Source organism: Lycorma delicatula, chromosome 9, assembly GCF_047948215.1.
Source record: "Lycorma delicatula isolate Av1 chromosome 9, ASM4794821v1, whole genome shotgun sequence".
Taxonomy (NCBI): Eukaryota; Metazoa; Arthropoda; class Insecta; order Hemiptera; family Fulgoridae; genus Lycorma; species Lycorma delicatula.
Window position 1 is genome coordinate 10,826,745 of NC_134463.1, and position 26,405 is coordinate 10,853,149.

The 26,405-nt window shown below is 31.1% G+C and overlaps 1 protein-coding gene across 2 annotated transcripts in view; it reads left to right on the forward strand.

Annotated features, from left to right (window-relative positions):
- The window catches only part of LOC142330605 (uncharacterized), a 178,386-nt gene that overhangs the window by 50,597 nt on the left and 101,384 nt on the right, over positions 1-26,405 (forward strand). For both annotated transcript variants that reach the window (XM_075376005.1, XM_075376006.1), the window contains exon 3: positions 17,975-18,135. In XM_075376005.1, the coding sequence (XP_075232120.1) occupies positions 17,975-18,135 (161 nt within the window). The remainder of the gene's footprint in view (positions 1-17,974; positions 18,136-26,405) is intronic.

Genomic DNA, 26,405 nt, shown 5'->3' on the forward strand with positions numbered 1-26,405 from the left:
AATGATATTGATTAGTCCCTTTATTGAACGAATGATGACGTTACATTTTTTATTTTTTACAGTATTTCAGTATGCTTTACCAAGTTGATATAGTTAGAGAAAACAAACCGGTGAGTCGGTTCATTCCCCATCGGTTAAATTTGATAACTTCTTAATGTTAACAAAAAAGGGATCGTCGTATATTAACATCTTTACTTTGAAAGAAAATTACTCATAATACTGGTTCTTTTACTTCAGATGAATCACAGCCAAAAGAAAAACATGAATAAATAGTGTAAAATCAGCCTATTGATTTTTTATAGTCTTTTAAGTTACATTACATACTTCGTGGTAAGCCTAATGTTAGGAAAGTCAAACTTGTTTATATGAAACTGACGTCACCATTATACAGCTTTTTGTCCTTCAATATTGTTCATTTTTATATATTATCGACAATTTATTATATTTTTAATTATAAAAGTTTTATTTAACATCATTTAATGATTTTGTACTTGTTAAAATTTATTAATTATAGATTTAATTAAGTAGATAATAACTAGTACAGCATATGTTCATACTCTAAGTACAGGAACTAAAACGGTTTAGGCGACCTGATACGAAACATAACTTGGTCGGTATAATTGTGAAACTGAAATAACAATTATTTTTGAGACAACAAATATTACAAGGCAGGAAAGTGTCGCGTGAATTCCTACTACACTACATTCTTCAGTAGCTATACAACTACTTTTCTTTCTTTTTCCTTTCTTTTTCCTAACCGGAGGCTAAATCCGGTAACTACCGTTTAGATAATTCTTCAGAGGATGAATGAGGATGATATGTATGAGTGTAAATGAAGTGTAGTCTTGTACATTCTCAGTTCGACCGTTCCTGAGATGTGTGGTTAATTGAAACCCAACCACCAAAGAACACCGGTATCCACGATCTAGTATTCAAATCCATGTAAAAATATCTGGCTTTACTAGGACTTGAACGCTGTAACTCTCGACTTCCAAATCAGCTGATTTGGGAAGACGCGTTCACCACTAGACCAACCCGGTGGGTTAGCTATACAACTAATGGATGTTGACTTGCTAAGACCGCCGAATTGCACCCGAGATATTCAGATTTACAAGTGACTCCTTCAGTCGGTTTATTCAGACGGGCCGATTACTAAATAACATCATTACTCAGTTATATGTGCTTTAATTGGGAAACCGAAAGGCAATGGAACGTAGTTGATGGCTTTCTTAGATTCTTAGCCGTGCGGAGGATGGCTAAAGGTGTCTGATGCTGTTATAAATGTATAGATGGAATAGCAGGCCTGGTGGCTAGGGGTGCTTATTTCGCCAAAGTAGACGTTTTGCTATCGAGATCCGGTTAGCTTAGATATTCGCTGTTAGGAATAGATGTGTGGAGAACTCTGCGATGGAGCTGCAATGTAGGAGGGTGTAGGCATTGATTTTGCTCCCGAAAGTGGACCAGAGCAGAGAGAAATACGGTATATTTTCATTAGAGGTTTATTAAATTTTGGAATCTATTTCTTGATTTTTAAGTAAATCAATAGGAGTTTGAGTAAATTGAATTGTAGGATAAAATTGTCGTTATTGCGATCACCACTTGTTTTGTCGGTATGAGGACAGTATTTTTGGTGTTTAAAGATTCAGTCAAGTAATGATCTGAGTGCGTATCTAATTGGAGTTAGATATAGGAAAAGTTTTTGTGTGAAACCTTCGGTGTTAAGAGGAAGTTGCGAGGATCGCGCTTCCGTGAATCGATTAATTTGATAGTTGAGGGTTGTAATTTACGGTAGGCATTTGCATCGGTGGCATCCTGACAGAGATCAAACCGATGACAGTGTTGTGTTATCAAGTTTAGAGGGTCTGAAAGACGACCGTCAGGGCTAAAAACGGAAGGGTGGTATGGCGACCGGCATCATCACGAGGGCCCGGATGCTTTAAATATGTCACAGCCGTAAAAATAGTAGGAGATAATCCAAAGTAATAAATTAATTTGTCCTTTCTGCCATGAAATAGGGTATTATATAAATTTCCTTTACTTAAAAGGGTAGATAAATGCACCTGCATGGCTGTTTAAAATGTTATTAATTGCAACGTGCGGTTTGTAATAATTATTAAGACAACCTAATAGTACGCGTGTACTAAAAACGCCTGTACCGCTCAAAGACCATTTCATTCGAGCACAATGAAACAGAATCGGTACTCTCCCTTATCCGGGTAACCTATTAATCTTTTCAAGTTATTAATCGCGTCAATTCATTAGGGTTATATTTTTCTATATGTTTTTCCACCGAAGAAAAATACTGACGAAATTACGATAGTAATTTTTACGAATCTGTTAAATAACGAGAATAATGTTGTAAAATATTTTATTTTAAATTTATACATCTTCAATATACACCCCTCCTCTATCTCTACAACGCTCCATTCGAATATTCCATTGTTCTAAACAGCGCTGAAAGTCTTCTTCTGTGAGCTCTTTCATGACGCGTGCCGCTGTTTCTTTCATAGCTTCAACGGTCTGAAATTTTGTTCCTTTTAATGCAGATTTTACCGGGGAGCGGATAAAAGCCGCTTTAGAATTTTGATCATTATCTTCAACGTTTTCTCGTCCATTTTGGAAACGCTTAAACCACTCAAAAACCAGCGCACGTGATAAACATTCATTACCACACACTTTGTCTAATAAAAGATAAGTTTCAGTAGCGGTTTTTTCAAGTTTCATGTGAAATTTCACGCCGATTCTTTGCTCTAATAAAACGAAGGCCACGGCCAGAGTAATATGTCTACAGAAACTGGAGTGGCGACAATCGAAGGAGAAGGCTTCATGCTACACAGTTGTCGGTCGTACGAATTTGGCGCATGCGCATTTCGCTCGTAGCATTATTCTCGTTTTTATTTAATAGCCGCTCCTCGTATACCTATTAAACCTGTTATGTAACGTTATCTAACCTGTCAAATATTAAAAGAGATCGGTTCAGAAAGCAATGCCGAATGGGCTCTTCGTTATATTCTAATCCTACTTCCTTTAAAAATATTAAGCGTTTGAAATTGTAATACCGTAACTTTTAATCGACTTGGTAAAAGTAGGAGCTTCTTAATTCGGCAAGTTTATTTATTAAACACTTATTAAGTCCAACTGAACCGGTTCTGTTTTTTTGTTTTGTTTCATTTTGTAAAATATGGTTTTGTAATTATCTCTTGCAAGATTTTTCAGATAACATCGAAGGAATTTTCAGATAATTTTTGCAAAAATTGATAAAAGGGAGGGGGCGTTTCGGCCGAAATAAAATTTAAAATTTTCCCTGGGGTATTTTAGAAAAAAAGTACTTTCTTACCAAAGTAGAAGTTTTTTTTTTAAGCTCACAAACTATCAAAACGTTTTATTTAATATTCACCTTCTCCCAAAAAAGGACTGTATTTTTTTCCTTTTTACTTCCTTATACGAAGTAAAGTTATTGTGATCGCGAAAAATTTCGGTTTTCAAATTTCAACGGAAATATCCAGTTTGACCATCCCTGAATCCATTTTGACTAGTTTCAGCGTGACATCTCTGCGTATGTACGTATCTCACATTACTCGAAAATGATTAGCCGAAGGATGTTAAAATTTTGGATTTAGGACTGTTGTAATATATAGTTGTGCACCTCCTCTTTTGATTGCAATCGACTGGACCAAAAGTGTCAAAAAAAGCCCCAAAAAAAAAACGTTTTCTTAACTGCAGTAATAAGCACTCATTGAGGGCTTTCAACGATATATCATAAGTGGTACTTATTTTCATTGGTTGCAGAGTTATAGCCCAATAAAATTTTAATTAATGAAATTTTTGGATCGTACTAGGGGGAGGAACATTGGTTCAAATCCGACTTCAAATAAATATATTTTTTTAAACTTTTTATTTAATTTGACTGATTTATTAATAGTTAATAACCTCTGATTGTGAAAAAAATTAACAATAAATAATAATTCAATAATAACAATATTAAAAAAAAATATGAAAAAATATCGGAAGTTATGAATGAAATAAAATTTTATGTTTTTTCATTTTAAAAAAATGTGTATATGTGATTTTAATAGTCTTACAAGGAAGTCATGTGATGTCCACATCAGATTTTTTGTTACCTCAATATATTGGGTTTCACCACAGATTTCTCAAAACTTGCTGCAGATACGGTTTTGGAATCTATTTTACTCGATTTTTCAGGTCAAAAAACATAAAAAAATCACTAACTATGTCCTTAATTAACGTCCTAAAAATTTCATTACGACCCCATTTTACCGGGGTAGCTGAAATCCTACCGAATTCTTTCACTAGCCGTAATTCGCAAACGAAACATTTTAGGACAATTTTTATATCAACTTTTTTCATTATTTTCACTAGTAGAATAGGTTACGAAAATCCCGGGAGAACTTCGTGATAGACTCTATATATATTCCTGTATTCCTAATAGCCTTAATAGATTTCATCCTCAGTAATTCCCGTACATGAATTTAATTTAACATATACTTAATTTCGTATCTTTGTTTAAAAATAAAAACGCACATTCACTTTTAAAAGTTAGACATTTTCTTTAAATTATGACTATTTGAAGTCGATGTGATGTTAAAGGTTAAATTTAATGGAATTTATTTGAGTAGTCTCCCCACATATTTTGAGATTTTTTTTTATCAAATAATATTAAATGTAAAGATAGCGTCTTGGCATTTCTTGCGGAGGTCCCGGGTTCGAATCACGGTCAGGCGTGGCTTCTTTTCATACGCTATCAATTTCCACCGGGGTAATGACCGTAGCTGTTGACGCACGCTTTTTCATAACAAAACGTAATTGAATTAAAAGATTATTTTACTCAAATAAAACTATTTAAAACATATTTATATTGAAATTGATGCTTTAAAACTTTGAATTTTATTTTATATATATATATATATATATATATATATATATATATATATATATATATATATATATATATATATATAAAGAAGAAAAACCAGAGAAATAAAATTATATCCTGTAGCTAATAAACAATTTGTAGGGCGCATTGACAGACAAGAGGAGAGAGCTAAACACTATCTTCCTATGAACTAAAGTTAATTCGAAATAACTGTTAACTGTCCAATCATTTAAAATATTAAAGCGTACTTGCTGTTTTGTGTTCTCGGTAGACAGTATACGAGTTAACAGAAATCAACGTGACTGACTCTCATTTATTTTTTATCGCGCAAAAATTTCAGTCACGATTATATTTTTATTTATTTATTTCTTTTCTTTGATAAGTCGATAACATTTTATTAACGTGTGTAAATATTCAATCTGTATAATATCGCATTATTTGAATATCAATACACTTAATATATGACAATGTATGTCAGAATTAACAGTCTAAACAGTGTCTTGTTCATTTTAATTTTCTCGATGCATATCTGTAGTTATTTTTATCATAGCATTGTTGTATGAAAATACAAAATAGGATTTACAATTCTTCTTTTTTATCATCTTTATATTTATCTTGAAACATAAAATATTTATGAGAAATTATCTTTTAGATGTCAACTGCTATGCGTTTTAGAAAGACCAGACGTAAGAATGTCTCTTATATATGCATTGTTACTCTTAAAAAACAAATTAAAACGATCCCTTTCGGCACACCGGAAGGCGGAGGTGGATTTCACCGATGCTAAGTAGGGGATAAAAAGGATTTCCACCTTAAAATTAAGAAAAACTTCAAATTTACTCGATACGTCAGCGTTTGCTTGTGAAAAAATTTCACATGTTTACTATACGACAAGCCCATCTTACAATTCCAGTAAAAGTTTGGTCATCTCTTGCCGTAAGGGTTGATCGTATCAAAAATTGTTTCAGACAAAATTTTAGGTAATATTTAGAGGACTAACGACCGCTTTAAACCGATTCGATATTGTGCCTGTTAAGAGAGATATGATGTTTTTTGTCTTCTAAACCCCATTTTTTCCACCCCCTGGGTCAGCGGTTGGTGATATCAAAAAACTTTAGTGAAATAGGTTTTAGGTCCTTATCCAAAGAATCGTAGGAACTTTAAACGAATTCGATATTTTACTTAATAAGAAAGTTATAGAGATTTTTTTTTCGAAAAAGCCTTCCTCCATTACCGTTCCCACGATTCGATTTTAGCCGGTAACGAAGTCGACCGAGATTTTGGGTTTTTTAGGTCGATTGTTTTTTAGGGAACAATTTGAAAGTGATTGGCGCAAAATTACGGCAGTTAACGTGTTCGCAAGAAAGTGAAATGTATATAAACTTTTGAGCTGACGGTGGTTTTGGGGTCTGGAAGATGTGAAACGCGAAGATATGTCGAATCAAGAACCCATTACAATAGGTTGCTTTCTGCTTTCTTATGAAATCTACGTAAAATATTGGATTGTCCAAAAATATAATGAAATAAACTATTTTGTAATATTTGGGGGATTTTACCCATTTACAACCCCTTAAAATTGTATAATTCATTCGGTTTGAAAAATAGATGTTTTACATAAAAATAAAAACAATAATTTACTTTTAATTATTAAAGACTTTTACTCATTTTGAATAAAAGTCCATTTAAAACCACGAACCCGTTTATATTAAGAGTTAACATCGGACCTTTAATTATTAAATTTCACGTCATTATTTTCAAGTCATTTAAATATAAATGCGTTGATATTAAAGCGTTTAGCTGCCTTATCCTATTCGTATTGTATTATAATATTAAATAATTTTTTTTTTCATATTATAAGCGTGTCATTACACATGTATTATTGGTATTTTTTTTTTAATTTTGTTTATATAAGGTAGGAATTTTTAATATTATTACGATCTATTAAATGAAATGTTTTATCTCTTTAATTTTTAAATAGCAAATGTAATAATATTTTTTAATACTGTAGACCGGAAAACTCGTTCGTTTTTTTATTTTATGTTTTAATATGTCGACATTAGAATATAAACAAAATCAAATAAATAAATCATATATATATATATGTAACCGTTTACTTCAGGGTTATCCTTTTTCCGTTTAGCCTCCGGAACTACCGTAAGCTATTACTTCAGATGACGAATGAGGATGATATGAATGAATGTAAATGAAGTGTAGTTTTGTACAGTTTCAGGTCGACCGTTCCTGTTAATCTAGTCCCAACCACCAAAGAACACCGGCATCCAATATCTAGTATTCAAATCCTAGACTTTTGTTTCAGGAAAAGGTTTTAGGTAATGTTTAGAGGACTAACGACCACCTTAAATGACGGTGCCAAACTTTACTTAGATAAATTTTAGACCGTTATTCAAAGAATAATAAGAACTTTAATTGAATTCAATATTTTACTTAATAAGAAAATTATAGCGGTATTTTATTTTTTGGTTTTGTTTTGTTGGTTTTGGTTATCCCTTGCCGTAAGAATTGGTCATTTCAAAAACTGCTTCAGACAAAAGTTTTAAGTAATCTTTAGAGGAGTAACGACCACTTTAAACCGACGCGATACTAAGCCTATTAAGGGAGATATGATATTTTTTGCCCTCAAAACCCCATTTTTCCACCCCCTGAGCCAGTGGGTGGTATAATATCAAAAAACTTTACTTACATATGTTTTAGGCCCTTATCAAAAGAATCGTAGAAACTTTAAACGAATTCGATATTTTTCTTAGTAAAAAAGTCATAGCAATATTTTGTTTTTTCGAAAAAGCCAAAAGTGATTGGCCCAAAATTACAGCATTTATCTTGTCCACAAGAAAGTGAAATATATATATATAAACTTTTGAGCTGACGGTAGTTTTGGGGTCTGGGAGATGTGAAACGCGAAGATATATCGAAATTTCCTGGAAGTCTAATTTTGGTACCCGTTACAATAGGTAGCTTTCTTATGAAATCTACCTAAAACATTAGCAACTTGATTTAGGACATCAAAAAAAGAAAGAATTTCATACAGACAAATTTTGCTTCATTTTCTCTCTTTCCGGTAGTTTTGTTCTGTTTTTTTAATAAAAATGTATAATTTAAGAACGGACTGAGATATTTTAACGACATTTGGTGTAAATATACCTAACAATATCTTCTATTAAATATATAAATTTAAAAAAGTTTTACCTTTTAAAATGATAAAATGGTGGCCTTTTAGATTTTTTAGTCATTAGCAGCTCCATAAATATTAATATTATGGAATTATGTTTTATTAGATAAAATTTTAATACTTTTATTGTTAATCGAGTGATACCCTATTTGTTAAAATCGGTTGATAAATTGTTGAGATGTGGTTGAATTATTTCTTGGATCGCAAAATGTACAGAATCAAACAATGTTGTGGCTGTTTTCATTTCCTTCACTAATTGAATTAGAAATAATTAATAGTAATGAAAAAATTAATAATAATAATGATAAACAATAAAGAATTAATAAACTAATATATGCCAAACTAGCAGTTAATGTATATCAGTATATAAATTGGAAAACAAGATTACCCTAAAAATCCGAGTTTATAAAAATCTACAATTAGATGGTCATTTCAGTTGTTGATCAGTCGTCATCATCATCAGTAAACACTGAGAAAATTGTGTGTGTGTGTGTGTGTGTGTGTGTGTGCGCGCGCGCGTTTGTGTGTATTATTATATAAAAAAATATAATATATCATGTTATGGTTTATCTTCATCTTATCTCACTAAGTTTATTGCATGAATCTGTTTATTTAATGATTATTTTTCGTATTAGACTGGAAACTTTGAACGAATCTTTTTCGATGTACAGTACAATGAGTTATACAGTTTTTAGTCGGATATTACTTAAATATTATAATATTAGCCATTAATAAGAGCGGTAAATAGATAATAAAATTCTCCACTCTCCATCGGTTAACACGAAGTAACTATTCTTATCTTTCTCTTTTCTTCATACTTCAGAAGTTACAGTCTGATTCTCTGGAATTACATCGTATTGAAATTCTTTGTTGTATATTTAATTTTATTTCGTTTTAATTTAATAACATTTTGTTATACTGAAAAAAAAAGGTTTTCAATTTTGTAGCCTTTATTGTTATATTTTTCAGTGTATAATGTACAGGTGTCCTTTAAAGGTGAGGCCAAACTCTAGTAAGCGATTTTAATTAACATAGAAGAAAAAATTTGCGGTGAACAGGTCCGAAAACGCATATTATTCTCTCTGTCCGCCGTTATGTATTTTTTACGAAAAAAATTATTTTTCAAGAAAGGTTGGAGATAAGCGATAAATTTTGTTTCCTATATTTTAAAGTAACATTTTTTAATAAGAAAAAATAACGGTACTCTTCAATCTTAAATATCTTGAGAATTAATAGATTTATCAGATTGAATCGAAATAAAAATTATGAAGGATTTTTTTATGAACAAAACGACACCTTAGTCGTAAAACTCCGACGACAAACAACAGAGATATTGCAAAACGTAGGCCTAAAACGATATGCCGGACATTTTTTTTTTTTATTATCGTGGTTCTGATTAAATTGCTCGTTTTAGAAAGTTTAATCAGAATTTAATTTTAATCGAATTTAATCAGAAAATTTGATTTTTTTATCGAGTGAGTCACGATAATAAAAAAACAAGATTGCCGATACGTCGGTTTAGGCCTACTTTTTGCAATAACTCTTTTGTTTGTCGTCGGATTTTTACGATTAAGATGTCGTTTTATTCACAAAAAAAAAATGTTTCATAATTTTTATAATACGACACAATTTGGTAAATCTAATAATTACTAAGATATTTAAGATTGAAAAGTATAGTTTTTTTTCCTATTAAAAATGTTAGTTTAAAATTAATAAAACATTTTATTACGTTATATTTTCTTAAAAAAAAAAAAAAAACCTTATAATGGCGAACATATAAAAAATATGCGTTTTCGGACCTATTCACCGGACATTTTTCCTTCAGTACGTTAGTTAAGCAGAATCACTTCCTAAAAATTGGTCTCACCTTTAAACGACACTCAGTAAAAATGTATAAGTAATGCGATGCAGGTACATATATTGGTAATAAATATGACCGGTGTTACTTCATATACTCGTTTAAAAAATATTTCATAATATACTTTGCAATAACAATGTGGGACAAATATTACTTGATTACTCCAATTCGTTATATGCGGGTGTAGAATATATTTTTCTTGTAGGAAAAGATTGTAACAATTATTATTTAGGACGTAATTATAACAGCTTATTGTATAATGCTAGTTACCGATATTTGTATTAATGTAATTTTGTATTGTAAATATAAATTATATATTAAATTTAATTTTTAATTGTTGTCTTATTTTGTAATTTGTTTATTGTTATTACTTATACATATATAGTAGTCGGTTGTATTGTTTATGTATACATTGCTTAAAATAGAATGTAAAAACATGTTAAACATTACGTGAAAGTTACAACTTGAATTTTAACTTATAATATATGTGTGGCTCACTATAAAAATAATATCATGTTTTAGTATCGGTCACTTCAATTATTTATTCAGTTTATAATCGTATTGCTTGAAGGTCATTTTACTGATCGGTAATTTTAACAATTCAGAATTTTAATTTCAGTTTAGTAAGAGTCCATTGACTAGATTGGATGTATTAAATTAATATATATATCTCCCACGAAGAGGTATACGCTTTTGATTTCGTATTACTCGCCCATCCCTCCACCGATTCTACTGAAACTTTACAGACCTTTTAATAAAGATTTTAAAAATTTTCTGTGAAAATTCAACTTTCTAGGAGTTATAGAAACACAATGACGGCTTTCAAATAAAAAAATCAATTTCACATAAATTACGTTTTTTATTTATTACAAAATAGCTAGTAAAAATTATTAAAAATAGATGAATTACAGAATGAAAACAACTCCTAAAATTATGAGATTTTTTTTAATGAATTAATAAAGAAAATACGGTACTCAAACTGAAATCAACCGACAGCGACGCACTGGTATTATCTTTTATAAATCTTGCGTATGCATTTAAAAAGAAATGTCTTGGAATTCTTATAATTTGTTCTTCAATTACCCTTTAAACTCTTCATTAGTGTTAAGGCTATGGGAGTACACAAGTCCCTTTTAATTACCCCACAATAAAAAGTCGCAAACAGTATGGTCTGGCGATCTCGCTGGGAAGTCAAAAAATTCACTTCCACGACCGATCTTACGACCGTGAAAGTGAGTATTTAGTAGCAGTTTAACTGGGTTTACAAAATGAGGTATGTCTCCGTCTTTCCGAAAAGTAGTGTATCTTATTTTTGGAACAGTAAATTGAGGCATTACGTGTTGTAGGATAATACACCATCGACCATAACAGTTTCCCAGACAGTAATGCTTTTTTGATTTAAGCTGCTTCTGCTCAAGAATGTGAGGGTTTTCGGTGTTATAATAAATACAGTTATGCCTGCTTTTCATACCGTTAAGGTAGAAAGTAGATTCATCTGAGGATGCAACACGTTCATCCCGCTCTGGATCGACTTCATGATGCTACATAATACGCGAACGAAACTCAACTCTCCTATCTGGGTCATCTTCCAAAAGATTAGGAACCGGTTGGCTTCTAAAAAATTTAACTTTATTCCTTTTTGCTGTTGTTTGAACAGTCGACTTTGGCACACCGGTATCTAAAGAAACCTTTCTCGCTGAATTAGGTTTACCTGGAGATCTCAGTAATGAAACGCGTACCGTTTCCTCCTAATTTATCAGTAGATCGGCTGTATTTTTTAACTACACTTCCAGTTTCCAACAACAAACACTTCTACTTAGAAATTAACATCTTGGTCGGTGGATCAATATTAGGAAATTCGGCACTTGTGCACTTTAGGTGGTGCCGCGGTTTGAAAAAAGCTTTTCTCCAAAAATAATATTTTGCTGCTTATAATTATAATTTATTATTTAAACTTGATTATTTAAATTATAAGCCAAAGGTTTGCTACTTATAATTATAGATATAAATTAATCAAACTTAACCTACGCTCGCTTCGCTCGCTAACCTCGATTAAGTAACAGTAATGTTATGATTATTTAAATAATAAATAATTCCAGTAAGTAATAAATTTTAAAAAAATTAACCTCCGGGACCACCGTTAAGTATTACTTCAGGGGATGAAATAAATGACAATTTTTTAGAGTATGAAAATGCCATGCCTGATCGGGATTCGAACCGGGGGACTTCTGGATGAAATCCGAGACGCTACCAGATGCGCCACGGAGGCCGAAAAATTTATTATTTAAATACTCTAAACATTACTGTGTTAATTAGTCAAGGTTAGCGAGCGTAGGTTAAGTTTGGTTAAATTATATTTATAAAATAAGTAACTGTAAATGGTTATAAAAATCGTAATATCAGTTATATCGGGTGATATTAACAATAATCAAAAAGTTTGCAATTTATTGGTAGACAGGCTAATACGTAAGCCACTGTGGTACCACCTAAAGTGCACTAATGTCGGAAATTCAGCTCTGAAATATCATGTGGATTCTACTAGATTGTCAAATGCAATGGCCCGTGCACATTTATCTTTTTGTTCAGTTATAAATTCCATTCTAACAACTAAATGTCTAAACTGAAAAGTGAAGCAAGGTTATGACTAATTAGTAACTTGTTTTATTCAGTTTGAACTGCTGTTTAATAATACATCATCAGGTTTTAATGATTTTTACCAGCTATTTTGTAATAACCCACCGGGTTAGTCTAGTGGTGAACGCGTCGTCCCAAATCAGCCGATTTGGAAGTCGAGACTTCCAGCGTTCAATTTGTAGTAAAGGCAGTTACTTTTATACGGATTTGAATACTAGATCGTGGATACCGGTATTCTTTAGTGGTTGGGTTTCAATTAACCTCCCATCTCAGGAATGGTCGAACTTTATTTTCTTTTTTCTGTTTAGCCTCCGGTAACTACCGTTTAGATAATTCTTCAGAGGATGAATGATAAATATATTTATATATAATATATATACCATACAATGTATGATTGTAAATGAAGTGTAGTCTTGTACATTCTCAGTTCGACCGTTACTGAGATGTGTGGTTAATTGAAACCCAACCGCCAAAGAACACCGGTATCCACGATCTAGTATTCAAATCCGTGTAAAAATATCTGGCTTTACTAGGAATTGAACGCTGTAACTCTCGACTTCCAAATCAGCTGATTTGGGAAGACGCTTTCACAACTAGACCAACCCGGTGGGTAGGAATGGTCGAACTGAGACTGTACATGACCACACTTCATTTACACTCATACATATCATCCTCATTCATCCTCTGAAATAATACCTGAACGGTAATTACCGGAAGCTAAACACGAAAAAGAAAGAAATGCTATTTTTGTAATAAAAAATGTGGTTCATCTGAAGTTAATGTTTTTATCTGAAAGCCGCCATTTTATTTCCATAAATCCTACAAGGTTAAAAATTTCACAGTACGTATTTAAAACTTTCGTTAAAAGCGCTGTAAAATTTCAATAGAATCGGTTGGGGAATATGCGAGTGATACTAAATCAAAACCGAATACCTCTTAGTGGAACACACAAGATATATATATATACATTTGTGTAGTCTACATCATTACTCTTAGGGAATGCAATTCTGATTGGTGTCTATTGTAGCTGAGATTCCAAAAATGCGTTGCAACTGTAAGAAAGGCCGAGATAGATAGAATAAATAACAAATAAATTTATTTAATTTTGTAAAGCAAGAAATCTTGCATATTAAGGATTGTAATTTTAGAAGATTCTATACTCATGCATTATAACAATGTAAAAAAAAAAGACACAAATAGTGTAAAACAATAAATTAATGTATCCCTGTATGTAGCGAAACAACGCAGAAAGTACATTGTTTCAACCAAGCAGGGGAATAGTGGTTTTATTTGAGAATGTAGAAGCGATATAAAAAATACAAGTAAATTTACAGTTACCGGTTTACTATTGGACAAGGTCATGGATTAATTTATATATATTCCGTGTACTTTGCATTAATAGTCTATTTAATATTAATATTATTTCTATTTATGTACTTTAAGATATAAATTGTATAATGAACTGAGGTATGTGACTGGTTATTGTAAAGAAAATTCTCAATATACGTGCACTTCTAATTTCATTTTTAATAGAGGAATATTGCAGTTAAAATCGTAGTTCTCCACACTATTCCGATTATTTTTCGTAACATCGAATTTAATGATATTATCGATAGCTACCGATACATCAAACATAATTAATAATTTTTATCGATCAATTCATAAATTTACTTAATGAACGTAGCGGTAAATACGATGATGGTGATATATTTTTTCCGAAGATTTCCCTTTTGCTTTCCCGTCAAGGTAGCGTAGAAGCTCTAAAAGGGAAAGTATTCTAATCGGCCAAATTTCGGCACAATGCGGTTTTCACCGAATCTTGACGTTTTGACACTTAGGGAACCAAAAAATAACGGATGGAAATTTTCCGGATGTTCGTATGCACGTGTGTTCAGTGTTGCCCTCTAAAGTCACCTTATATCTTCAGAACTACTCGACCGATTTTGACCAAACTTGGTCTGATTACTTTTCTATATGGGGCATTGATGTCATTAAATTTTCAACTTAAAAGGTCAAGGGGGTGTGGCTATCCCGAACAAGGTCACCCTCAGAATCACGATATTTCTTTCGCTTAATTATGATCATTTCTTTCTTAGTTGCATTTGTTAAAATTAAAAAGTAACAATATTTGTAAAAAAGTATTTTTGCAAAATCGCATCTCTGTCTCAAAAATTGTTCTAAACTACTGGTATGTTATGACGTTTAGTTAGTGCCAACCGTCGCCGTTAGTACCGCCATACCTGCGCGAATTAAATACGGTACGCGCGCGCGCGCTTTAATTAGAATCATTGAATTAAATAAACGAAAAAATATTATATTTAAATAAAAAGATAAATATTTTAAGTTGTGTGTGTAAGTCGTGCATCAGAAACAACCCGTAGTTGTAGGACTTTCAGTCAGTACAGTTTGTAGTTCTACGACTTGTTGTCAGTTTGTTTTGGTTTATGATTTCGCCAAGCTTGTGCGTGAAAAATTGAAATGGAATTTTTTACCGTATGAAAAAATGTCAAGTCTGGCCGGGATTCTAATCTGGGACCTAGATGAAGCAAACGATAGAATATTCGGTTAAATTATATTATTAAGGCCAAAGCGTTCCTGTCACATAACTTTTATCTTGTATTAAGGTCTTATTTGGAAGATTGATATTTTTAAATTAAATCTGGGAACAATGTTTCTCAACTGTAGAAAATCAATATCGGTGTACCCCAAAGGAAATGTTCTTGAAACTTTAATGGTTTGTGTTTTACTAGGTGCTGCATAAAACCTGAAGGCTTACGAACAGGGAAAAAGACAGTTTAATTACCGAACGTATTTTTAAATTTATCTTTCCGATACATTATTATACCCATGCCATTTATCAATTACACAAAAGATATAGAATATCACCCAAATGACATTTTTCATCAGGCACTCCTCAAGCTTTTCATAGAAACTCTCAAAAACATGACCTAACTTCACTTGTACTGTGGTAGCAATTTCGTGGTTTACGGTCTCCTTAAATTTATCCAAATTACGGGTTTATTCACCTACAAAAAAAAACCCCACATATTCCGAGGTCGGGAGAACGAGATTTTGTCTTCATGGTGAAAGATTTGAAGTCCAGGAAAATTCTGTTTCAAATATTCATTGTAATGATAGCTGTGTTGCTTCTTGCTACTACCAAACTCGATTGCGAACAAGGCGTCTTCTTCAAAGTTTTGAACATTTTGAAGAAAGCAGATGTAGGGGCTAAGTCTTCACTGTTTATTGCAAATCTATTTATAACATAGCATACGTTTTTGGTAACGTTCGCTAATGATACGACTACTCTGGTTATCGATGAGAAATCAGTACTAGCTTGATATTGTTTGTAGAATAATCTTGCGGTTGAAGAAATCAAGGAATTAAATAAAGGAAAGCAAATTTGTATCTGTTACATTTACTCTTTGAAAAGGAGTGTAGCCGCTTGTGATACTGAAATATGTAGGATTGTCTTAGTAAAAAGAAAAATGTCCAAATATTTGGGAATGAACCTAGACCTCTTCGTCTTACGCGAAAGAAGCATCAAATATTAAAAGAATAAAATTTGTATCGATGGCGAAAGGTTTATTCGAAATATCGGGAAAGCGTCTTAACTTTCACGTTAATCTGCACGATCAGATCTACGTGATGATCAGAAGTCAGCCTACCATTCAACGGATGTACTTTTCGAAAACTTTGCCTATAACTGGCAAGAGCGACAGAGGTCTGTAAGAACAACTCACGGTGGGATCCTTTTCGCCACCTTTGAAGAACAATTTCAATTCACCAAGATTCCAACAGAATGGAAAATGTCGAGCAAAGAGCATTCTAGTAAAAACCCTAGTCAGGGGACGAAGAATCTATGCGAACACCGCATGAAGGAGCTCCGCCGTGATACAATCATACTTGGGGCTTTGTTCCTAGCAATTATTCTGAAGCAGCACATTTTTTGAGACGTGTGCATATGGGAATGAGCCATTACAGGAAGAGTGAGATTAAACTTTTAACATATTTGAGAAATAAACATATTTGCTAATACCCCGCATCCGAAGTTCAAAGCACGAACGTAGTATCTAAAAGGCAGCGGTATAAGAAAATAATAAGAAATAAAATTAAAAACAACTTTAAAAACTCATAAAGTAAAATTTCTCTAAATTTCAATTTTTTTAGTTAAATTAAAAATTAACGTTCTAACTAATCCGAATCGGGCACCGACTTTGAACTACGAAAAGTAGAAATTTAAACAATAACTGAACAATATAATTTTATTTTTTTAGTATATGTTTCTTATATCGTTAATTTATTCCTAGTTTCTTCATTTATATTCTTTTAATTTTTATTTAAAATGTGGATAAGATTACAACAAAAAAAATCCGAAGATATGAATAGATATTCTATAAAAAAAAACAGTTTCTCTTTGAAAGTATGAAAAGAAAAAAAAACGTTAACTGCTAGTCATAAAATTTCGAAATGAGTACTCGTAAATAATTATAACTAAAGATTCTTATTTATATATTCCAAACAGCTTTAGCTCATGTTTGCTAGTAATTAACGCTTCTTCATTGAAACGGTTTCAGAATAAATTATACAAAATTCTAATTATTAAAATTTTCCTTCTTTAAATAATCCATTCCAATAAAAGAAATTTCATACATTCCTTTATACAGAGACAATTAAACAATTTTTTACAAACAGAGATGTTGATATTGTTTTCAAATCTGGTAATTCTCTTGGTAAATTTATTAAGAATAATAAAAGTAAAACTGATAGACATAAACAAATCCCAAGTTTACAAACTTTCATATGGTTCTTGAGATAAAGTTTATATCTGACAAACCGGAAGATCTTTTGAAAAACTTTGAAAGGGACCGCAAATCTTGTTGTTCCCAATAATAAGAGAGTTTCTAATTATGCCTGTAATTTAATCGATGAAAATCGTGTTTTAGTGATAATTTCAAAGTACTTAATGTCGAGAACGAAGATTTGAAACGACCGTTTAGTCATTGGAAATTAATATTCTTAAAAATGTTAATTTAGTTTTGTTGAACTTATGGATGTTAGATGGGCTTCTTATCTTTTGTATGTACCGCCCCTTTTTCTGAATTGACCGATAGTATTTACTGTTATATGTGTACACTCCTTATTGTTGCTCTTTATCTTGTGCGTTTTATTTCCTCTGATTGTTATATTTATCTTTTTCGTTATACGTACTTCTCGTGTAACGCCTGAGGAAGGTACTGTGCACCGAAACTGCTGTTGTGATTTTTTTAAATAATTTTGTTAAAATCAAAAACATATTTATTTTCTTTTGAAGAACTGAAGAGTTGTTTTTAAATTTTGTTATTTTAATAAAAATATGCGCGTGATTTAACAAAAACCGTTTTCCCTTTTTCTGTTTCAGGACAATATTTGTTGTAACGGCAGAATGGGTACCGCGTTCTTCATCATCAGTTTGTACCGCTTCAAAATATAGTAATTTAGATGGTGTTTGTAATAATGTAAGGCATCCTGATTGGGGTACTACTGGATCGCCGTTTCTTCGTTTATTACCGGCTAAATACGGTAAGTAAAATGCTTGTTTTTAAAAATATTAATATTAAATTTATATTGGTTATTAGAAAATAATTGTTAATTTCAACAAAAAAAAATGTATTGGAATTTTTATGGAATAACGTATACGTATTTCAGTAACTGTTTTTTTCCTAATATGTACGTTACAATCTGTTCAGCTTTCTTTCTTTTCCTGTTTAGTCTCCGTTAATTACCTTTCAGATAATACTTCAGCGGATGAATGAAGATGATATGTAAATGAAGTGTAATCTTGTACAGTCTCGGTTCGACCGTTCCTGAGATGTGTGGTTAATTGAGACCCGACCACCAAAGAACACCGGTATCCACGATCTAGTATTCAAATCCGTGTTAAAATAACTGACTTTACTAGGACTTGAACGCTGGAAGAATCTTTTCAACTAGTAATCAATAAGTAAACCCACCGGGTTGGTCTAGTTGTGAAAGCGTCTTCCCAAATCAGCTGATTTGGAAGTCGAGAGTTCCAGCGTTCAAGTCCTAGTAAAATCAGTTATTTTTACACGGACTTGAATACTAGATCGTGGATACCGGTGTCCTTTGGCGGTTGGGTTTCAATTAACCGCATATCTCAGGAACGATCGAACTGAGACTGTACAAGACTACACTTCATTTACACTCACACATGTCATCATCTGAAGTATTAGCTGAAAGGTAATTACCGAAGGCTAAACAGGAAAAAGAAAGTGAACAATAAGCAACCCCCACGGCCCAATGAGATGAGGAAGATATGTACTACACGTAAACGAGGTGTAGTCTTATTTAGGCTCAAGTTGAATATTCTTGAATAGAGTCCTTAATTGAACCCCGACCACCAAAACACCGATATCCATTGTCTAGTGTTCAAATACGTGTAAAATCAATTAACTTTTACGGGGATTTGTAATCTCAGAACCTTCGACTTTAAAAATCAATTGTTAAACAACTGATTTACGACGACGAGTTAACCGTAATTTATGACAACAGATTCAAACGAAGTACTCAGTTTTCATTGTGGACCGGCTGTTAGTATTGCCAACCTATACGATAAAATTTGTTGTAATATTTCTGAAGTAAATAAATTTCAAATTAGTTTTCTACGTAATTGAATATACAGAGCTAAAATATTGTTTTATCAATTTTGTATTTCTTTTAAAATTATTTTCAGATTTTAGCGTTTTTATTTTTAAAAAGATTATTTGTTAATTACCGAAAGAGTAATACGATTTTCTGTTTATTTTTCGTCTGTTTTACATAAAAACTACGACATTTTATAGTTTATATTTACTTTTTATTGGCTATATTTACATTAATTTTCTCAGAATTAAATTCTATTCACATTTAGTTACTAAATTTTCCTTATTTATTAGTAATTTAACAAAGCTTCACCGAATTTTGTGTTTTACATCGGATATATTAAGAACGAATGAAGTTACAGTTCTGGGGCCTGTTTTATCCTATTTCCTACCTCAAATTACATATGAAACCGCCAACTTTACTCTTTAATTTGGATCTAAAAAATTACGGTAGGGCTTCTTAGTAGAAGAGTTGAAATTCTGGTGAAATCTTTCGCTAGCCGTATCTCTAAAACAAAGCGTTTCCAGACTTATGTTTATATGAACTTTTTTCATTATTTTCACCGGTAGAACATGTCCTGAAAGTTTCTCATTTTCTTCGTGGGAAAATCTGTATATCTGCAAACCGTCTATGAAAATTAATTACTCGTTTTAAATATTTACACTTAAGGTATGTGAAAAAGTAGTTGCGGGAATATCAGAGGAACGTCTTCTAAACAAAACAAAAAAAAAGAAAATGTAATATCGAAATCGAGGTCCAACTGGTAAAAGAGGAAAACTTGAATGTAAAATATACAGGTGTTCCTGGAAAGGAAATAGTATATCAGGAGAGGATTTCGGGAGGTGTTTCTAGAACCAAAAATAAAAGTCGTTTATGAATATCAGTCCAGAACTGTTTAACTTTGGAGTTATCGCTTCCGAAAGATTTCATCCCGATTTTTGGTTCACAGGTAATAGAATGTGGTAATTTTTTTTTTTTATGCAATTATGTAAAAAGAAATTCATGTATTTTTATTTTAGATGACCTGAAAAGAATTTGAGTTATTCTATTTGTTTCGTCGATTTTAATGATAAATGTTTTTAACATTAATTGGAAGGTAATAAATTTTCAAGGTTAAATTAATTAAATTTTTACTAACTTGAGTATTGATTTTTTTTTAATTATTATTTAGCCGTAAAAATAAATGTCTTTAATTAAAGTCGAATTTTTCAAATTAATATTTTGTCTTTTTTAATTGACTTTATTTACTTCAATTTTGTCAATTTTTTACTACAGATACAGTTCTCAGAATAATTTTTATATCAAATAACATATAAATATAATATTTTAAACCGATGTAAAAAAAAAAATAAATAAATAAAATAAAAATAGTATTAGATTATCTACGTAGTAAAAAGCTGACTAAATCATTCGGCAGCCGTAATTTGAAAACAACGAATTTCCGGTTGTATATTGAAATGGCATTTTTTCTCATTTTTAAAACTATAACCTCTCAAGTATCCTTTCCTGGTGGAATAGTTTCTATATATTTATTTGGATCGTATTGAAAACCTTCCTTTTTTTGCGCTTAGTTAAAAATAATAACGATCGATTGTAAAATATATCGAGTGATTTTTCTGAACAGATTGACAGACATTTATATATTTAAAATAAAATGTCAAATTTCATTTTCCTTTCACTTCTATTTCTTTGTTCCAAATAAAAAATATCCGTCACGAAATATTTTATTCATCATCTAATGTCATTAAAAAAAAAATTATTTTTGATTTGCGGCAGTCTAATAATATCACGTTATTCTTCAGACCATCGATATGGTTTATCGATACATTACTTGTTATTCATGTATATAAGAAAGCAATCGGAGTTTTATTAGTCCGGAGTTTTATTAGAAATATTATTATTATATATTTCTGGTTTTAATTCTGATATTTATTATTTTTATCTAAGATAATTATCTTCTTTTTTTTCTTTATTTATATTTTATTACACAATATTTATTTTATTTTACTTTCTATCTATAATGAATTCGTGGCATTCGAAAGTGTTTTTTTTAAATTTTTAAATAGAATTTATTCATAACTCGTCTGTTCACACGTTTTAATTTATATTAGTTTAACCGTACGTAGTTAACCATATCTGGATTTTTTATTTCCTGTCGCTGTATTTAGAATTCTAAACTGAAAAGAGTCACGGCGTTCTTTTTATTTTCAAATACTTTCCTGTGTAGTTAAGTGAAATGTTGCATATTAGTCGCCTATTAATAAGTATAAAGCGCTGCTTGTATTACATATTAAATAATACAGTACCCCCTATTACATTAAATATTATTAAACAATTTTTTTTTTTTTTTTTTATTTCTCATGAACTTTGTTTATGTAATAGTATTTTGTTTTTGTATTCAATTTTTTTCTCTACAAATGTTTACCTTATTAGTATAATACATATAAACATAATATGATAAATTTATATATTGATATATTATACAAAGGAAGGAAGTAACTGTTTTTAATAAGGATTTAAGTCACGATTGTACTTACAATATTTCTATCCTTTTATTACGTTAATAGGCGTGTGTACTTTTTAATGTTATTATTACACTAAATTATGTAAGAATAACCTTATTTAAATAGGTAGAAGTAATAAGAACAACAAACAAAATTTATAATTGAATTTACGTGCACTTCTTATTCAAATAATTTTATAATTGTTATGTCATAATTAAGCAATAAATATTTATTGAATTATTTATTTTTTTTTTGTCTTCAGTCATTTGACTGGTTTGATGCAGCTCTCCAAGATTCCCTATCTAATGCTAGTCGTTTCATTTCAGTATACCTTCTACATCCTACATCCCCAACAATTTGTTTTACATACTCCAAACGTGGCCTGCCTACACAATTTTTCCCTTCTACCTGTCCTTCCAATATTAAAGCGACTATTCCAGGATGCCTTAGTATGCGGCCTATAAGTCTGTCTCTTCTTTTAACTATATTTTTCCAAACGCTTCTTTCTTCATCTATTTGCCGCAATACCTCTTCATTTGTCACTTTATCCACCCATCTGATTTTTAACATTCTCCTATAGCACCACATTTCAAAAGCTTCTAATCTTTTCTTCTCAGATACTCCGATCGTCCAAGTTTCACTTCCATATAAAGCGACACTCCAAACGTACACTTTCAAAAATCTTTTCCTGACATTTAAATTAATTTTTGATGTAAACAAATTATATTTCTTACTGAAGGCTCGTTTAGCTTGTGCTATTGGGCATTTTATATCGCTCCTGCTTCGTCCATCTTTAGTAATTTTACTTCCCAAATAACAAAATTCTTCTACCTCCATAATCTTTTCTCCTCCTATTTTCACATTCAGCGGTCCATCTTTGTTATTTCTACTACATTTCATTACTTTTGTTTTGTTCTTGTTTATTTTCACGCGATAGTTCTTGCGTAGGACTTCATCTATACCGTTCATTGTTTCTTCTAAATCCTTTTTACTCTCGGCTAGAATTACTATATCATCAGCAAATCGTAGCATCTTTATCTTTTCACCTTGTACTGTTACTCCGAATCTAAATTGTTCTTTAACATCATTAACCGCTAGTTCCATGTAAAGATTAAAAAGTAACGGAGATAGGGAACATCCTTGTCGGATTCCCTTTCTTATTAGGGCTTCTTTCTTATGTTCTTCAATTGTTATTGTTGCTGTTTGGTTCTTGTACATGTTAGCAATTGTTCTTCTATCTCTGTATTTGAACCCTAATTTTTTTAAAATGCTGAACATTTTATTCCAATCTACGTTATCGAAAGCCTTTTCTAGATCTATAAACGCCAAGTATGTTGGTTTGTTTTTCTTTAATCTTCCTTCTACTATTAATCTGAGGCCTAAAATTGCTTCCCTTGTCCCTATACTTTTCCTGAAACCAAATTGGTCTTCTCCTAACACTTCTTCCACTCTCCTCTCAATTCTTCTGTATAAAATTCTAGTTAAGATTTTTGATGCATGACTAGTTAAACTAATTGTTCTATATTCTTCACATTTATCTGCCCCTGCTTTCTTTGGTATCATAACTATAACACTTTTTTTGAAGTCTGACGGAAATTCCCCTTTTTCATAAATATTACACCCCAGTTTGTATAATCTATCAATCGCTTCCTCACCTGCACTGCGCAGTAATTCTACAGGTATTCCGTCTATTCCAGGAGCCTTATTGAATTATTAAATAAATAAAAAAATTGTAATAAAAAAAACATTCCAAATACAACTTCAAAATTTCAATACATTTGTAATATTTAACAGAACGTATTTTATGTACTTATCACATCTACGCTATTATATAAAGACGAAGAGTGTTTTTGTTTGTTCGGGAAAAACAAAAAACTAGTCGATCAAGACGCAACCAAATTTTACCCATCTTTCTTGGGATAACTGAGAAGGTTTTTAATTTATTTCATCTCAAAAATTCTCGAAGAACCAACCGATCGATTGCTTTCAAATTTTCAGGATACGTTATTATACGGTAGATAATTATACCGCGGAAGGTTTTAAGCCAGACCGAAGTTCTAACTCCCTTGAAGGTTAAAATATTAAAAATATTCATTATTTGTTCACCCCCAAGTAGGGTGAAGTTGTAAATTAAAGATATTCATTAAGGGAAAAAATTATTCCTTTTACTTCGTTATTATATTTGACCGGGTGGGAAGACGATAGCATGGACGAATTAGGTTAGAACATCATTCCTGTTGAAAGAAGTTTGATTTTTACATTTTTAACGTGGTCATCAGTAATAGTCATTGTGTAAAATTATTCAAAAGTGAAAAATTAATATCGATTGTTTTATTATTATGCTATGTTAAATTTTATCGTGAGAAAATTATTACTTAATTTGATACTTATTTACAATATTAGAATTAACAATAAATGAAAACGATTAATATTTAATCGAATCGAACGTTAAGTGGAGGACATAAAACAGACACAAAATTACATCAATTTTCTGTCATAACTCGGCTATTTGTTAACCGATTTTAAAAAATAAAGTGATATTTTGTTCAAAATGAAAGGTTTAATATTTTGGAAATAACACATATTTAACTTATATAACTTATAACATATAAAACTTATATTTACGGAAATATAACGTATCGAAAAATAAAAATGGCCGCCGTTTTGTAATTTGCGAAAGTATTTAAGTCCTGATTTTTTGTTAATTTGAAAACTTTATTACAAAGACGCTTACAGAATATTAATCCGAACTTGAGATATAAATTTTTATATAAAAATAACAAAATGGCGGACAGCGGGAGAACGAAGGAGAAATTACCATTTTTCCTAAGGATATTTTTTGTTTAGTTTTACAAGTATAATCCGAAAAAGTATAGCCAGCCCGCTAGTTTAAAAACACTCTGTTAATACAAGTATATTAGTGTATAGTTATATGCTTATATATGGTTAAGCTATAATTCTATTCCGTTTGGTGATGAAAAACAATTTTTTTTTCTTCAATTCGTCTATTTAGATAATTCATTTTTTTTTAAAGTTATCTGCTTAAATTGTATTGAACAGCTTCACAATGTGATGATCGATGTAGGAATTTCTTCTAAAATACGTATATATTTTTTAAAAATAATCATTGAAATCCGTTTATTTATGAAAAGTAAGGTAAGGGTGAATATTCAAACAGAAAAGATACGTATAGATCGAATTATAAATAATTTCCTATCCTCTTTTATTAAAAAATTATTTCTAAGAACTAACAAATTACTAATTTTATTAAATTATTTCGATAATTACTTACGATTTAAGTTATTTAATATGTATATAAATTTAATGCAACAATGTAATACTTAACTTTGCGGCACTTTTTTCAATGACAAAGTTCCGCTGCAACTACAATTTCAAGGCTGTGTCTATTTAAATCAAGCTGTCCGTTCAACCAGAACGATTGTAACATAATATCTATTTATAAATTAATGTAATCAAATGCGAAGTAATAGCGTAATGATAATTTTTATAAATTTATTTTAATATTCTTGTGTGTTAAGTACGGAGTAAGAATAAATTTATTAGCTCTGGCTCTAGTCTACGTGCGAATTTTTTTTTTTGTTGAATATGTATGTATTCATGTATGACAAAAATTTATTAATTATTAGTATTATTATTATTTTATTTGAAACGGATCGATAAGTATTTTACTTACTACGTTATTTAAATCAAATTATTGATTTTAGATTCGGTTTAGCTATTTCATTTTTTTTTCAATTTTTTTTACGGAAAAACGAGCGAAAAGATTACAATTTGTTATCAGCTTACGACATTATATCTAAAAATTTATGAATAAACCATAGTAAATGTTGAGAATGTATTTTTTCGCAATATTTTTCTCTTTACGCTATATTTTATTGTTTAATTTCGGATGACGGTATTACGTAAACATTCTGTCTTACGTATTGTATCCGTTAAATAACGGTGAAGTTTGATGCAATCTTACGTTTAAAAACAAAGCATGGCAGTAATATAAGTGCACATCAATATGATAACAAACTTTCCAGAATTTTATCTGCTCAATAGATTTTTATATGCGTCCCGTTAGGTGTCTTGTAGAACATCGAGATGATATTCAATCTCTTGACATATACGAAAGAAGATTTAGTGTGATAAATGAAACAGCTTCAGCGATTCGTTCTTTAAAAGTGTCAAACTGAGAACTACAAAGACATAAGTCTTTAATTAGCTCCTAGAGTAACCGGTTAACAAAGAAAGTCTAGAAGACGTTTTCGAATCATCATCATTATTATTATTATTATTCTCTTGGGCAAGCCTAGTAAAAAGCATCCTGGCCGGCCCAAAGGCAAGGCGCAGGAGCTATAACTATTGTTCTGACATGCGTTGTATATGGGAACATGAACTATTGAATATTACGGGTGAAATATATGAATGAAAGACAAAATACCAGACATAAAAATGTATGAACTGCCAGATGTTAACGGCCATTGTCCCCCGTCTGCAGCTCCATCTGATGACGATCAGGTGGCTCTTCAAGAACAGGCGTTAGCTTATCGCTCGAGCTTGTGATGTACCGACGGACCAAGCGGCATGTATCCAGCAACACAGCCTTCTGCATTGGTCGGAACAGATTTGCTGATACTCCAACGGATCTTAATTAATCATGCAGAGAACGTGGAATCTCTC